The sequence below is a fragment of the Sinohyriopsis cumingii genome, chromosome 13, assembly GCF_028554795.1.
Source record: "Sinohyriopsis cumingii isolate HCF-2022 chromosome 13, ASM2855479v2, whole genome shotgun sequence".
NCBI classification, from domain to species: Eukaryota; Metazoa; Mollusca; class Bivalvia; order Unionida; family Unionidae; genus Sinohyriopsis; species Sinohyriopsis cumingii.
Window position 1 is genome coordinate 42,694,868 of NC_142973.1, and position 14,240 is coordinate 42,709,107.

Here is a 14,240-nt window from a genome sequence, read left to right on the forward strand (position 1 = left end):
TGAGAAAACTTTTGATTCGCATTTGTTCTTTCATCTTGTAAAGAACTTGAATTTCAAGAATATAATCGCTATTTTCCTTTTTGTAGAGAAATCGCCTTCTTCTTCCGTATCACAAAGAAATCGTATTGGTTTTTTTTTTAGAATGCTTGAGAAGATTCTTATTAATTGTTGAGAAATGTCATATTTTCCAGTTTCCAAGAGTGACAGTCTTCGGTAATAATTAATCATTTTACGAAAGATGGTGATCCACACGGTTTCCTATTTCAACGTCAATGGAACAGTAGGGACAGACTATGTCATTTTTTCGGAGGGGGGATATACATGGTTCTTTATTGTTTTTATTATTATTATTATTATTATTATTAAATTCAGATCCCCCAAATAGCCTAACACCACACTTGCTCTGATCTGTAGAAAAGTTAACTAGCCATCACATTAGCTGAAAAAATTATCTTGAATAAAAGAAAGAAAAAAAAAGATTGTATTCATTGGAAATTAAATCCCCCAGCACACAACTGGTTGCATCCTTAGGTTAGAACGCCTAAGGTTGAAGTACAGAGGCAGTACAGCTGACGTTACAAAGTCATACGATTCTTGCCAACTAGAACCGGCTTGCTAATGTTAGAATTGTTAATAAATGTGACGATTGTAGGATAATTGTGTTATTTGCTTCTTTGGGATGTGCATAGTGACCTTGGGTGACCGAATGTTCTACGACGCTCGCATTTACAGATCACCCAAATCCCACATCTGTCCGTCTAAGCAAATTTTAATCCATGATAATAGATGAAGGACGGGGTCCAGTCAACGTACTCGTTTATAAATTTTGCGCAGAATCGATAATCTAAGGAAGTGGTCTCAGACAGAGCATTTTCGATGGCCTTAGGGCCGCACCACCTTTGTTATCTCTCATGACCGCTTGTGACGCCAATCATTTTGCGGGCCACAGGATACGGCTTGGCGGGCCGCGTGTTTGAGACCCCTGTTCTAAGGTTTACATGATCCCGGGGTCAAAACAGCTATTGAGCAGAGATTTATTCTGCAAGAATATGAGATGTAGGAAGGGTAGACATATTTTTGGAATTGCATAGTCTTGATGTCTTAAACCTGCTGACGTTTTCAGTCTGTTAGAACCTATGACATAGATGATGATCAATGACCATTTTAGACTTAAAACGAAAAACAGTTTCTTTTTTTCTGTTTTCAGAATGTAAATGCAAAAAGCCGACCCAACCAACCAAAAAGTTGTATCTCAAGGGAAAATATGAATATGGTAAGTTAAGGACAGCATGCAATCGACAAATTACATTATCACAAATTAATGCTCATTTGCAGCTTCATAGTTTTAAAACCCAATTAAATAATGTATATGTTAATAAGTTGTTGCGGTCTTTTTTTTTTTTGTTATTAAAGAAGCCGATAAGATGAAGGTATCCGAAAACTGCCTTCTTGAAGCCTATAAAATTTCACATTAAATGGAAATAAGTTTGGCTCGAGGTCATTCTCTTCCCTCTCCCTTTGTATACATCTGTATTACAGATTTATTACTCGAGTATTCAGCTTTGTACTTTTTCTGCGTCACAAAAACTGAGTGAGGCAGATAAGCCAGTCTATTTATCAGAGGTATTCCAGAAAGGAATAAATATGATGAACAGAACGAATGGTTGCTTCACAAGGCAAACGCCGTTTGGGACGAACATAACCATGTATGTATGTATGTATATGTGTGTGTGTTTGTGTTTGTATGTGTGTGTGTGTGTGTGTGTGTAACCGAGAGTTTGGTACATATAAAAGTACTGACTGACCCTTAAAAACTGAGAGTCCAGGGCCCAAATATCTAAATTGTTCTTATAACCAGTGCATGGTTGATAATTTGTTTCCGTTCCGTTATTATCATATCAGACGAAAATGTTGATACTGTATGAAATATACTGACTAAGATAATGTAAGCTCAATTCACCGGAAGGATCATTTGAGAATTTAGTGAAACCGCGGACAAGATCTGCAGCCTGAGATCCGAAATAGAGAAATTTACTACAGATAAATAGAAAAGTTTGTAAAATACTCTTTTAATGAACAAAGAACAAAGAGAAGTTATTACTAAAATGGATTGTGGCACAAGAGCGATGTACCTTGCTAAGTTGGTATACCTGCCGATTCGTTTATGATAATAACTTAAATGCACTCCTCATTCCAAATATTCCATAGCAAAAAAAAAAAAAAAAAAAAAAGCCATCCGGCATTAATTGCGTTTCGTGATCTTTTCAAAGGCTATGAAAAGTGCAAAATCAACCAAAATGTGCAGTAATACGCCTTTGCGCAATTTAGTTACAAATGTAAAGAACTTAGGGGGAAAAAAATCTTGATAACAAAATCACTAATCAAGATAACAAAATTTCTAATTAAGATGAGAATTATTCAGTCCTAGGTATTGAGGTGTGTTGCCAATAGTCAACTTCACCTGCACAGAAGGATCGTCACAAAGCCAATCATCAAAACTAGTACCACGGTTCTATTACTTGTATTTTCCATGATTATAGATAAGGTGTTACACAAGATATGTAATTGATGATAAATGATTAACCACGAAGTAATAGCTCGGGTGAAGAGGAGAATGGACGTACAACGAATTAAAAAGGCGAGTCAGAGTTTATCCTAACAGTATTTAAGTAAAGTTCAATATCACTTTGAAAACTGCATTCATCCCTTAAGCCTATCAACAAATAGCAGTGAATCGAAAAACACACCCTGTCAATAGGCTACAGAAATGGCTAAATGAAAGTTCACCTACCAAAAAAGCTTGATTGATAGTAAATACAGATTAGATAAATATAAGTACAATTATAAAACGTTGTGTCCTTTTTCAAGTCGGTAACTTGAATTGTTATTTGCAGCTTCGGTCGGCAAATAAAGAACGCCCATTCATAAACCGTTGCGTACCAAACGCGAAACATTAATTCATTCATTAATGTACCGACTGACGTCGAACATTTCAGTGCCAAGACGAGATTAACTGTTTTTATTTCCTCTAGAAAACACACGTGGGCGTCATTGTCGATGTTTTAGTTTGTGTCGCTACGATGCCTACACATCCCTCCAAACATACTAGAGCCCAAGCATGATGCTAAAATGAATTTTTAGGAAATTTCTGGGCTAATTACACACACACACACACACACACAGATATATATATATATATATATATATATATATATATATATATATATATATATATATATATATATATATATATATATATATATATATATATATATGTATGTGTGTGTGTGTGTGTGTGTGTGTGTGTGTGTGTGTGTTTCTCGGCAAGTAAAATATAAATCGTAACAAAGTCCGAGAGAACTTATTCGTGCAAGAAAGTGTGCAAACGTACGTAGCTTATTTGTTGTAAGCAATTCGATCAGTCCATGATATCGATAGCGTTTGAAAGTCAAATGAATCTATAATGAGATAATTACATGATCAAGATGAATGTGATATATTTATAGTCTGTTTCATGCGATTCGAAAATATTAAATAATATATAGAGAGGATATTCGCTTGAAACTATTGAATAACGGATATATTTCATCGAGTAGGTGAAATTACTTTAAGTTTTTCAACCACGAGATGAAATGCATCAGTTATTCGCTCTTTGCAATCATATTTTCGTTTTATTTTTGTTCGAACTATCGGCTAGCAACATGCATTGTATAACAGATTGAAGTAGAAGATTTCTTACTGCTGTTAGCCGTTTATGTTCTGCTGCGTTTTGTGATTATTCACACAGACAAAATAAACAGTAACACAATTACCGTTCCCAATTCAAAGTTGAAAATGCAAATTAAGAAAAAATATTTGCACGTTGTTGGATTTGAACTCGGTTCGTCATTAAGCTCGATCGAAACTTCGCTAGTCCATTTTCGGCAGGTCGTGAAATAACCTCGGAATTAGTTGTAGGAATATACATTAGTTTGATTATATTTGGTGATCATGTTTGGTGATTCGCCTGACTCAGTCTCCTTCGCACTCATGTGGTTCCATGTGAACGAAAATAGTTCAGAATATAGTTCTCCATGCCGACGAATTACTTCCGAGATTTATTTCACGACCTAACATAAATGGCCGAAGGAAGTTCCGATTGCTTTAACCTCTCGTCTACGTAAGCGTCAATGAATCAAGTCGAATTTCATGATTATAATGTTGTCCGCTTCTATTGACGGCCAGGAACGGCGTTTGGGGGTGGCAAGTGGGGCGACCGCCCCAGGCCCCGCTCTTCAGGCCTAAGGTCGTCCTTTTGAGTTTGTCAAGCTATATTCTCCGGTAAATTGGAAACGCTGATACAGGCCGCACGTAATGCACGCAAAGTTGCGAAGTCAACTTAGTCAACTTCGTAACGTAATTAACAGGTGGCAGCACAGATGCAGACAGATGCAGCCATTTTCTCAACGCCACTAGCGGGCAACGGCTGTCCGATAACTTGGATCTCAGTTGTTCACTCTGGCCCCGCGCGGTCATGGTCGGCCCTAGGCCCCGCGTACACCTAACGCCGCCTCTGTTGACGGCCAGTCAAACTTTATATTGTTTTACTCCAGTGAAAATCATAAATAAATAGACATCTTGATGTTCATCCGACTGAGAAGAATAGGTGTGTGTGTGTGTGTGTGTGTGTGTGTGTGATTTGGATTTTTAACATACCTTTAACAATTTTTCAGTCATATCGCTACGATGTCTGCAGTATGGCAGTTTATAGTGATGTCTAGCACTGGGGCATCATATCGCAGACATGTAACAGGATGTCCCACCCAGTCACATTATCCTGACACCAGGCCGACCAGTCCTAACACTAACCTCGTAATGCCGAGCGCCAAGCGAGGAAGCAGTTAGTACCATTTTTGTAAGTCTTTGGTATGACTTGGCCGGGGATCGAACCCACGACTTCCCGCATCCGAGGCATACGCTCTAACCACTAGGCCACTGGAGCGGTAGAAGAATAGGAGCTTCTTTGTATTTACTTGTTTATTTTCAGAAATTGGGTTTTTGCGTTTGTCTACAATTCTTGTCATCCTGCTACTTACATTTTGAAACAAACAGACTATGATCTTTGCGCGCCACGTTAAGGGATCTAACTATCATCAACGTGTCTCAATCACGTGATTACATCAGGCATTGATTGTTAGCGGAATTAGGACTATAGCCTTAATACAACTTTCAGTGCATACGGATTTTTGTTTATATAAAAGACCCCTTAGGGTTTAAAAAAAAACATCTTTGTCTTGCATATGCGCATTTTTTATGCACAGGATCAAAGCGTTTCAAATTCAATGTTCAAACATTATGCATTATTTAAGTTAGTTATTCAAGCTGAAGAGATAAATTGATGTCTCAGTGTTTTGTTAATTTAAGAGGACCCCCGAGCGTTGTTTCCTACTACCAATTAATTCTTTTTGTTAGGCGTAGAGGTGGGGGTATCTGACACCGCTAAGCAAGAATAATGTGACATGTACTCGTTGAAAATAGGGATATCAAAAGCTGTAATCTTGTAGGATTGGGATCTGATCATAATATTTTATAACATTCTGTCCTTTCTTAGCAATTTTATGTGAAGAAATCTTTGAACATTTGTAAAAAAAAAATATTTATATATTTTACAATGCTATTATATTGGGCCAACAATGACCTATAATTACGTGTATTTGTGTAACATTAATCCATGCACTTTATTAATTCAATGACGCTTGATTCCATGCTGTTGGCTTTTGGTTAAAGCCTATTCAAACAGGATCGAGAAGGAATATCCCTTCAGTTTTCTGAAAGAACAAATACCAGACCTAATTCCAAATAATTATAACCCTTGACGACACACGTGTAAATTCATTTTATTTTCGCTTAGAGCGTAATTTGTTGCAGAGGAGAACAAATGCAACTGAAATTTCTGCACAAAATGGGGCCAACTTTACAAGCGATTTTGAGTGATTTTTGCAGTAACAGCGACCTATTTGGTATTGTTCCTGGCTTCTGCTGGAATGAACACTCAACATCATTAAGCTACGAACTTGACAGATATAATTGTTTCATTGTACATAAATAATGACTGGGATTACATGCATAATAAACGAAATTAATTTCATGCTATTGTAAGAATCTAACATGCACACTGAAGACAGCTTCTTCCGGTCGTTAAACTCGAGCTTGGCTTTATAGTTAGCGATGTACAAGGCATCACGCTGGAGCCGGGCTTGGTCGGTGGAGTTAATGTGGCAACGAAGGCCTATTATGTCATTTGTAAAGTGCAGGGCTCAACCGTCTTTCTCACATTGCCGTAAAGCCGATCCGAACTAAGCAGGTGACCTGTACAACAGAATGTGTGTGTGTGTGTGTGTGTGTGTGTGTGTGTGTGTGTGATAGAGATTGGGATTTTTAATGTAGCTTTAAATATTATTTTATTCATATCGCTACAACGTATGTAGTGTGACAGTTTATAGTGATGTCTAGCACTGGGGCATCATGCCGCAGACACGACATTTCTCTTCCAATCGGATGCTCTAACCACCAGGCCACCGGGGCGGATACAACAGAATGCATATTTGGTATGCAAGTAGTTTGTTTCTTTAATTGTGATAGATGTTTTTTTGCGCTTAAAAGACTTGAAGAATCCTTTTTCTCACATTTAAGTTTATGTATCAGTTACACATCCTTACTATTAAACAATACCTTGTTCTTCCTAACTACACGACCACTTCCTTTTTAAAAGAAAACTAGTCTGCCCAATAGTATCGGTATTACTGGGGTATCTTTGGAAACGAGTTTTATAGATATAAGGGTTGAACTAGTGAAAGTATAATTTATCCATATTGCCGTATAGAATATTAGCTATAATTTGCACATACAGGGCTGATCGTACAGAAATGTCAGCGCTAACATTCCATTGCAACAATTTATATTTCTGACCGAAACGGAAATTCATTTACTTGCACTTGCGCTCTTAAGGTTTGGAAAGATCGTTTTTAAATAAGTAAAAAATATAAGGACACCCGCCATACACAAATAAAATATCCGGGTGTATTTGGTTTGTCTAAGTGTTGTGTTTTCTTTAGCGTATTGTTGGCAACTTGCTCTAAATGCTGGTGTAATAAGTGCATCTCAAGCCGCCAATCGCGAATGCCAAGAACGCAATACATGACGCGACTCCATGTCGAGTGTCGATGTTTGTGTGTTCTCTGCGTTTTATTGGCTTAATGCTTATGGTATGCGTGTTGGCGCCTCAAACATGTCCTAGTTAGTTGTACCTCGCACAATTTCGTGCCACGAGCCCTCATAACCTTACAGAATACTAGGGGAGAGGTTTTCGCAAACTCGTATCCATCCTAACATATGTATTTCAAATTAAAAGAGAGAATTATTTATTTCAGTGGTTGGAAAACGGGCATACAAAATCTTTTGAAGAATAATGTTGACTGAGCGTAAAAGCAGACGATACGTTTATGGACTACCGTCTCTCTAAATGCTTCTTGAAATAATTACGGATTTATAATTACGGTAATCAAAATTGTTCAAATAAATCCGTACAGATAACATCAAATTTTTTTTTTTTTTAAACATTCATTCGCGTAAGTTATACAGATGAATAAGGCTTAGAATGAAGATTTACTAATACAAATTTAATTGGTGCTAAATTTAAATGATCTCAATTAATGTAATCACATCAAATGAACAAAATCTTTCAATTTGAGTGATATGTGATAAGGAAAGAGACTTTTATTTACGAACCCTGGGTGTAGGAAGATCAGTTATGGTTTTTTTTTTTGATTGGCTCAGTCATGGTGAATTTGCATTTGATAATAACTCGAAATTTAAGTACGACGTGACACGATGCACTTTCCATCGTTTCCATAACGAGATGAGACTCTATTCAAAGCGGTTAAATACTGACCTTTTCGGTGAGAATCCACTGTTTTGAGTGGAAGTTGTTCATGCTTTTAATTGATTCATCTATAGCCCCTGGAACCAGTTATCGAACATCTTGCAATACACTGCTGATAGTGCTATTCTGGGTTTATCCAGATCAAGATTCTTTATGTTTTGGATTGCCAGAAATGAAAGGAAATAATAAAGAGCACAAGTGTGAGCGACTTGGATCTTGTGGCTGACGTAACGTTTGAGAGACGAAAATGCCGTGGTACATTAATGCCTCGACTTCCCGGAAATAAATATAGTATAATTTTTCAAGAGCGCGCTGAATAGAGAACACTTGCTGCTGAAATAGTAACAGAAAGGTGATTTATTTGAGATGCAATTTACTTATGTCCGTATCGATGTATGCGCATCAGAAGTATTGTTTCTTTATATTTTCGGCCACAAATCATGGTAAAAGTACAGATACTCTCAGATACAAGAAGGCATAGAACAAGAATCAACACTTGACTATATCTTTAATAAACACGTTGTACAATACAGTTGACAGGGGTCAGACCAACGTTAATTTATCTACTACATTTCTCCAAGCTGAACTCGGAGCAACGGTCCAATAACTTTAGGATTCGTAGTGGTGACAATTCCATTATAGTATATTACAAAGCATCCTGTTCCAATCTCTCCCAGGTATAGATTTGGTGGCAAATTTAAGTCGAACTATTGAGTGTGCACGCTACACATATTCCAACTTCATTCAACAAATCTGACTGATTTAGATTAGCTGTTTGACCACTAATTAGAAAATGTATAGTATAGTTATTGTGTTCAATAAGGTGTTCTTCAGGGACTAGATGATTTAAAAGACCCCCAAACTGAATTCTCATATGTTCCTTAGTTATGGACCGCTCCGGTGGCCTAGTGGTTAGAGCGTCTGCCTCGGATGCGAGATGTCGTGGGTTCGATCCCCGGCCGAGTCATACAAAAGACTTACACAAATGGTACTAAAACAGCTGCCTCACTTGGCGCTCAGCATTAAGAGGTTAGTGTTAGGACTGGTCGGCCTGGTGTCAGGATAATGTGACTGGGTGGGACACCATGCTACATGTCTGCGGCATGATGCCCCAGTGCTAGACATCACTATAAACTGCCACACTGCAGACATCGTAGCGATATGACTGAAAAATTGTTAAAGCTATGTTAAAAATCCAAACCACATCACATCACATCCTTAGTTATGGTGTTACGACTTTATAGTCTTAAGCAAATTAACACAAAAAGCAAAACCAGTAAGTTTAGTACAATTCAACAAATACTTTGTTTCGCTTGAATACAACGTGAACATTTTAAAGAAACTTACAATATTGTGAATTAAATTCCAAATAATCCTAAAAGTTCTTACACAAGTCCTAAAGTAGAGAGTGTTCCAAATGAGTTTCAGTGATGTTCCAAATGAATTCCAGTCTTGAATGTGATGATGTACCAATAGCCTTGAAAGTGTCGATGTACCAGTAGTCTTGATGTACCAGAATGATATAATCCAGAATGCATTTGAATGAATTCACAATAATCCCAAGTAATCGAAAATGACAATGAGTTGAATTCCAATGAATAATTGAAATAAATATTTTCTCTCAAATTATATCTGAACACAAATAAAAGTGATTCTACAAAGACTGATACTAAAATAGTTATGATAATTGTTTAGTTCGAATTTCCTTATATACAGAAAATCACCTGACGTGTGACACAACAAAATGCCCTGAACGTCGGCCATTTCCGACGGTAATTTCTGCTGTATATGTCTAGATTTATTCTGTATATTTTAGAATGTCATTCAACAATTATTAAGTACAATGGTTCTCGATATTGTGATACGAAAATCTGCAACAATGCCAGACATGGTAATCAAGGTCTCAACCAAAACTAATGATAAAATGGAATGACTAACTTTATTGTCATGTTCTCCTACATGTACGATAATATGACACTGACACGTGTCCATTTCATACCTTTTTCATGTACTTATTGTCCTACGTCTTGTACCCCAACAACTTCAAATGACTCAGTAGACTGTATATTCTTCATCTACATTGTCAAGTTACGCATAAAATGACCATTGTATAAGTAACTGTTGAAAGTTACATAAGAATATATACCTTACTATTATCACACCGTCAGAAGCACAGAATTAAAATACTTGGATCTATAATAAGCGGTTTAAACGGGGCCAATTAACCCAATGCACAAAATCAACTTGAATAACCAACGGCACAAAATCAACTTGAAAAACCCACGGCACAAAATCAGCTTAAATTATGTATGCGTGTATTTTGAAAAAAGAAAAAAAAAATCTTCTTGACGTGTAAAATTGTAAAAATGACGTTGTAGTGGAATATTAATAAAACCGCTTCATTTCATACTGGAAAAAATGAAAAAGATTACAATTTTCAATTTATCTTATGGATAATTTAAAGTTTGCTCTCTCCAAGTATCACATTAATTTACAATAAGTTTGAAAAGTTTCTGATTTTGTTGTCTTATTAGTGTGACCAAAGTATGCGATTTAAGTTGCCATGAATGCCGGACACGAGTCAGAACACCTTTGATTTTCCTGTACATTACATACATATATTTATCCATGCTGAACTCAGTTCTGCGTTCAATTCACACTAGGATTCCAAGAGGTGACAGTGTCGTTATAGACAATTACACATACCAAGACCTATGATACTTAAATTTAACAGCTGGTCAGAATCTACCAGGGTCAAGGGTTCTTTTTCTCTGTAAATCAAATGATGGATTGTGACCATACCGCGCACTGGCCTTGCATTAGCACTTCTGTCTTATTACTTTTACGACCACAATGAATTGCTTATCAAAATAGAGAATGATTTTTCCTCAGTTATTCCATGGTCAAAGTTAGTTCTTTGGAGGAATATTTCTCAATTTCTCATAGCCAAATAAAAACCCTAAATTTATACATGAACTACTAATCTGGTAACTAACCTGGAATCATTTATCCTGGTCTGACCCATTATGTGTTCAGAAAGCATAATTTACTCCAAGATATTTTGACCTTTATAAGTCCCTGTTTAGTAGTATTATAAATATAAAAGCATTCAATAAATTAAAAAAACCAGATTCCTTACGGTGATTTAATATCGCAAATTAAACTGAGAGTAAGGTTTACAAGCTGTTCGAAAACTGGTTCTGCAGGTTATTTCTGATTAAACTCAGATCTCCACTGTCCTACGTGACGCTCTTGCAATGACTGCTAAGCGGTTAAGGGGTCGTGTTCGGTGGCTGTGTTATTACCATAATCGCTAATTTTATCAGCCAATTAGATGATGTCTTATATCTCAAAGTTTGGGAGACTTGGCAGCATGCATGGCTGAAGAGCACCAATTTATGTCAAATGATTTGATTCACTTTCAGATTTGCATTTCCATTGGCTAATTCAAAGGTTACCAGATCGTGATCCTTAAACAGTCGCTGTCTGATCTTCATGTTGGACAGTAGAGATATCATTTTAATCAGATTGTTCTGGAGGACAGAATGATTATACCGTACTGTATCGTCACCCTATCTTGCATCAAGAAAATAGTGTAGTTTTATTAATGAATTCGTATGAACCATAAATATAATCAGTAAATAAAGAGAAGCTGCTCATTTACATGTATCCGTAAATAAGAATATGCAGATATTTGTTAGTGATGACGGTGGTCAGAAAAAAAATTGCATTCTGAATTTTTCTGCTCTTTTTGCGAAACAAACGTACGTCTCAGTATGACCCGTAGGATTTGACCTTGAAGTTGCGATAGCAGTTTTCCTTCGGTAACTGATAATAACTAAAGTAAATGTTTTAGGTTTTGAAGCAAGTTGTTTTTGCTAAACTTTGATAAGACTATCTTGGTATATGAACTGACTGAATGGTCATAATCGTGATGATCACAATGGACGTCATAATCGTGATGACCACAATGGACGTTATGGTGTTAACCTCTGCCGAGATGCCAGAATTTAAGAACTATCCTAAACATCGTGCAATATATTCTCACTGTATCATTTCAATGTTTCAAATTTATAATATTTTGCTTTTACTCAGACTTCTGGGGTGTTGCAGAAGGATGAGCACAAAGTTATAAAAATAGCATGGATTCGCCATTGAGTTTTCGTCATTGGCTCTTCGGTTAGATGACCTGTATGGTTCGGAAATAAACATAAAATGGATGAAGATATTATTATCTAGTGGTATGATTGTATCTGAACATCGTGGTGTGGGAACTGCTTGAGGAAAAAGTATATTCATGCTTGGAAACGGTGTCTGTACACGTTGCCTAGCAAGAGTTTATCTTACCGTGGAGATGAAATTTTGATTAACGAAGAAAGCGCCTTGCGATATCACGGTATGTTTTCAAAGGAACCAATAATTTTTTTATTTCAAAGATAAATGAAGCAAAATTCGCACGCATGTTACGCTATAAACAAAAATGCTTAGTTTATTAAAATATGTCAGTACTTGTATTTTGTATGAATTCTTTTCTAACAGCATCAAAGTAATACTGTTTAAAGCTTATCTATTTTTGTGTTAAAAGGTGGTACCATACCCAGCTCTTATTTCATAGAGTCATCTGGAAAAAAAATTAGAACACTGATAAAGAAAAATTAGCTACATTTTTGTAACTTGGAAAAAGGTAGATTTCCTTTATTTTTCTAATATGTTACTGTTATAGAAATTGTTTCATGAATTTTTGTTTGACACAAACTATTACTAAAGAAAAAGTATTTTTTTAATAAAAATTAGTTCTGAGGTCCAACAGTGTCAAAATTAATACAAAAATACGTGAACTTCCCCAGTTTAAAAAAGTGGCAGCATTAGCACTTAACACTGTATGAAAAAAAGAAAGGAAACGCTGCTCAAGCCATGGAAACCTTGTAGTGTTTTATCATTTGACGCTGAGCATGTCACTGTAAAAGAAATGCAAGTCAATAAAACTAATTCTTTTTATAGCGGAATACATAGAATGTAAGGCATTTTAAAACGATACCTTGAAATCAGTTGATAAATGAGTAATTATAAGAATTTAGCCTTTCCATACCAATCGATTATTCAACTAACTCGCTATTATTCAGAAGCTTTCATGGCTGTAACTTATGGTTTCAGTGTTCATAAGGTGCCACTCTACAATTTCGTACTCTGCTTAGAGTTAGTTGTTGTTGTAGGGTTTAACGCCATTTTTCAGCACACGATAGGCTATACATGGCGGCCAGTATTAATGGTGGAGGAAGAACCCGGGAAAACCACGGAAAGAACCACCGACCCACGAGAAGCTACTGGCAAGCTTTCTCACATAACCACATTAGCCGAATCCGAGACTCGAACCTACGCAGACAGAGGTGAGATGGCAGTGATCCGTAACGGAGAGCGCTTTAGACCACTCTGCCACTCGGGGCCCCCCACAGAGTTAGTTATACAGGCTTTGTTTAAAAATACATTGTTTATCGTATGTATTGTTAAAATGCTTTTGCTTTGACTTATTTTGGTGTATATGATTGATGGGTCAATTTGGGTTATTGAATATACAGTTTGCCTTACATCAGATGCGCACCTATCAAAAACCTAAAGGCTCCGTTGGTCATTTTCACCTCCCGCACTTCAGAGGTTGTTGTTGTTGTTGTTGTTGTTGGGTTTTAACGCCATTTTTCAGCACAAGGTAGGCTATACATGGCGGCCAGTATAACTGGTGGAGGAAGAACCCTGGAAAACTCCGGGAAGAACCACCGACCCACGAGAAGCTACTGGCAAGCTTTCTCACGTACCAACGTTAACCGAGCCTGAGACTCGAACCCACTCAAACATCGGTGAGATGGCAGTGATCCGGAACGGTGAGCGCTTTAGACCACTCGGCCCACTCGAGGCCCCGATTTCAGAGGTAAATTGTTAAAAAAGATAACCGATGACTTTGTATTTTTCTATGTATTTTCTAATTTATTCATTGCACTTTCAGCACCTGTTATTGTTTAGTATAGCAAAAGCCGTTTTCCCATTTTTAATATCTGCTAAAAATAGTGTTCTTTTCACTAATTCAAGCTGATTTTTTGAGCATATGGGAGCAGCCATTTTGCTTAGCCGTGTACTTAGATCAAGTACAGTTTGCACAATTACAATATCCAAAGACATTTCATCCACGATACATGAAGTAACTTAGAAACGCCAACATTCTCCATTTTTTATATATATATATATATTTTTTGCATCTTGCAAATACAAAAAAAATTCACCTTTCACCTGTCACTCAAAAGGTTATAATATCTGTAGAGTGCCCGCT

General features: G+C 36.7%; 1 protein-coding gene across 1 annotated transcript in view; it reads left to right on the forward strand.

Moving 5' to 3' along the window:
• The window catches only part of LOC149785299 (secreted frizzled-related protein 3-like), a 37,369-nt gene that overhangs the window by 12,578 nt on the left and 10,551 nt on the right, over nt 1–14,240 (forward strand). Inside the window, exon 3 of the mRNA XM_089979179.1 lies at nt 1,208–1,273. Coding sequence (XP_089835305.1) covers nt 1,208–1,273 — 66 coding nt within the window. The remainder of the gene's footprint in view (nt 1–1,207; nt 1,274–14,240) is intronic.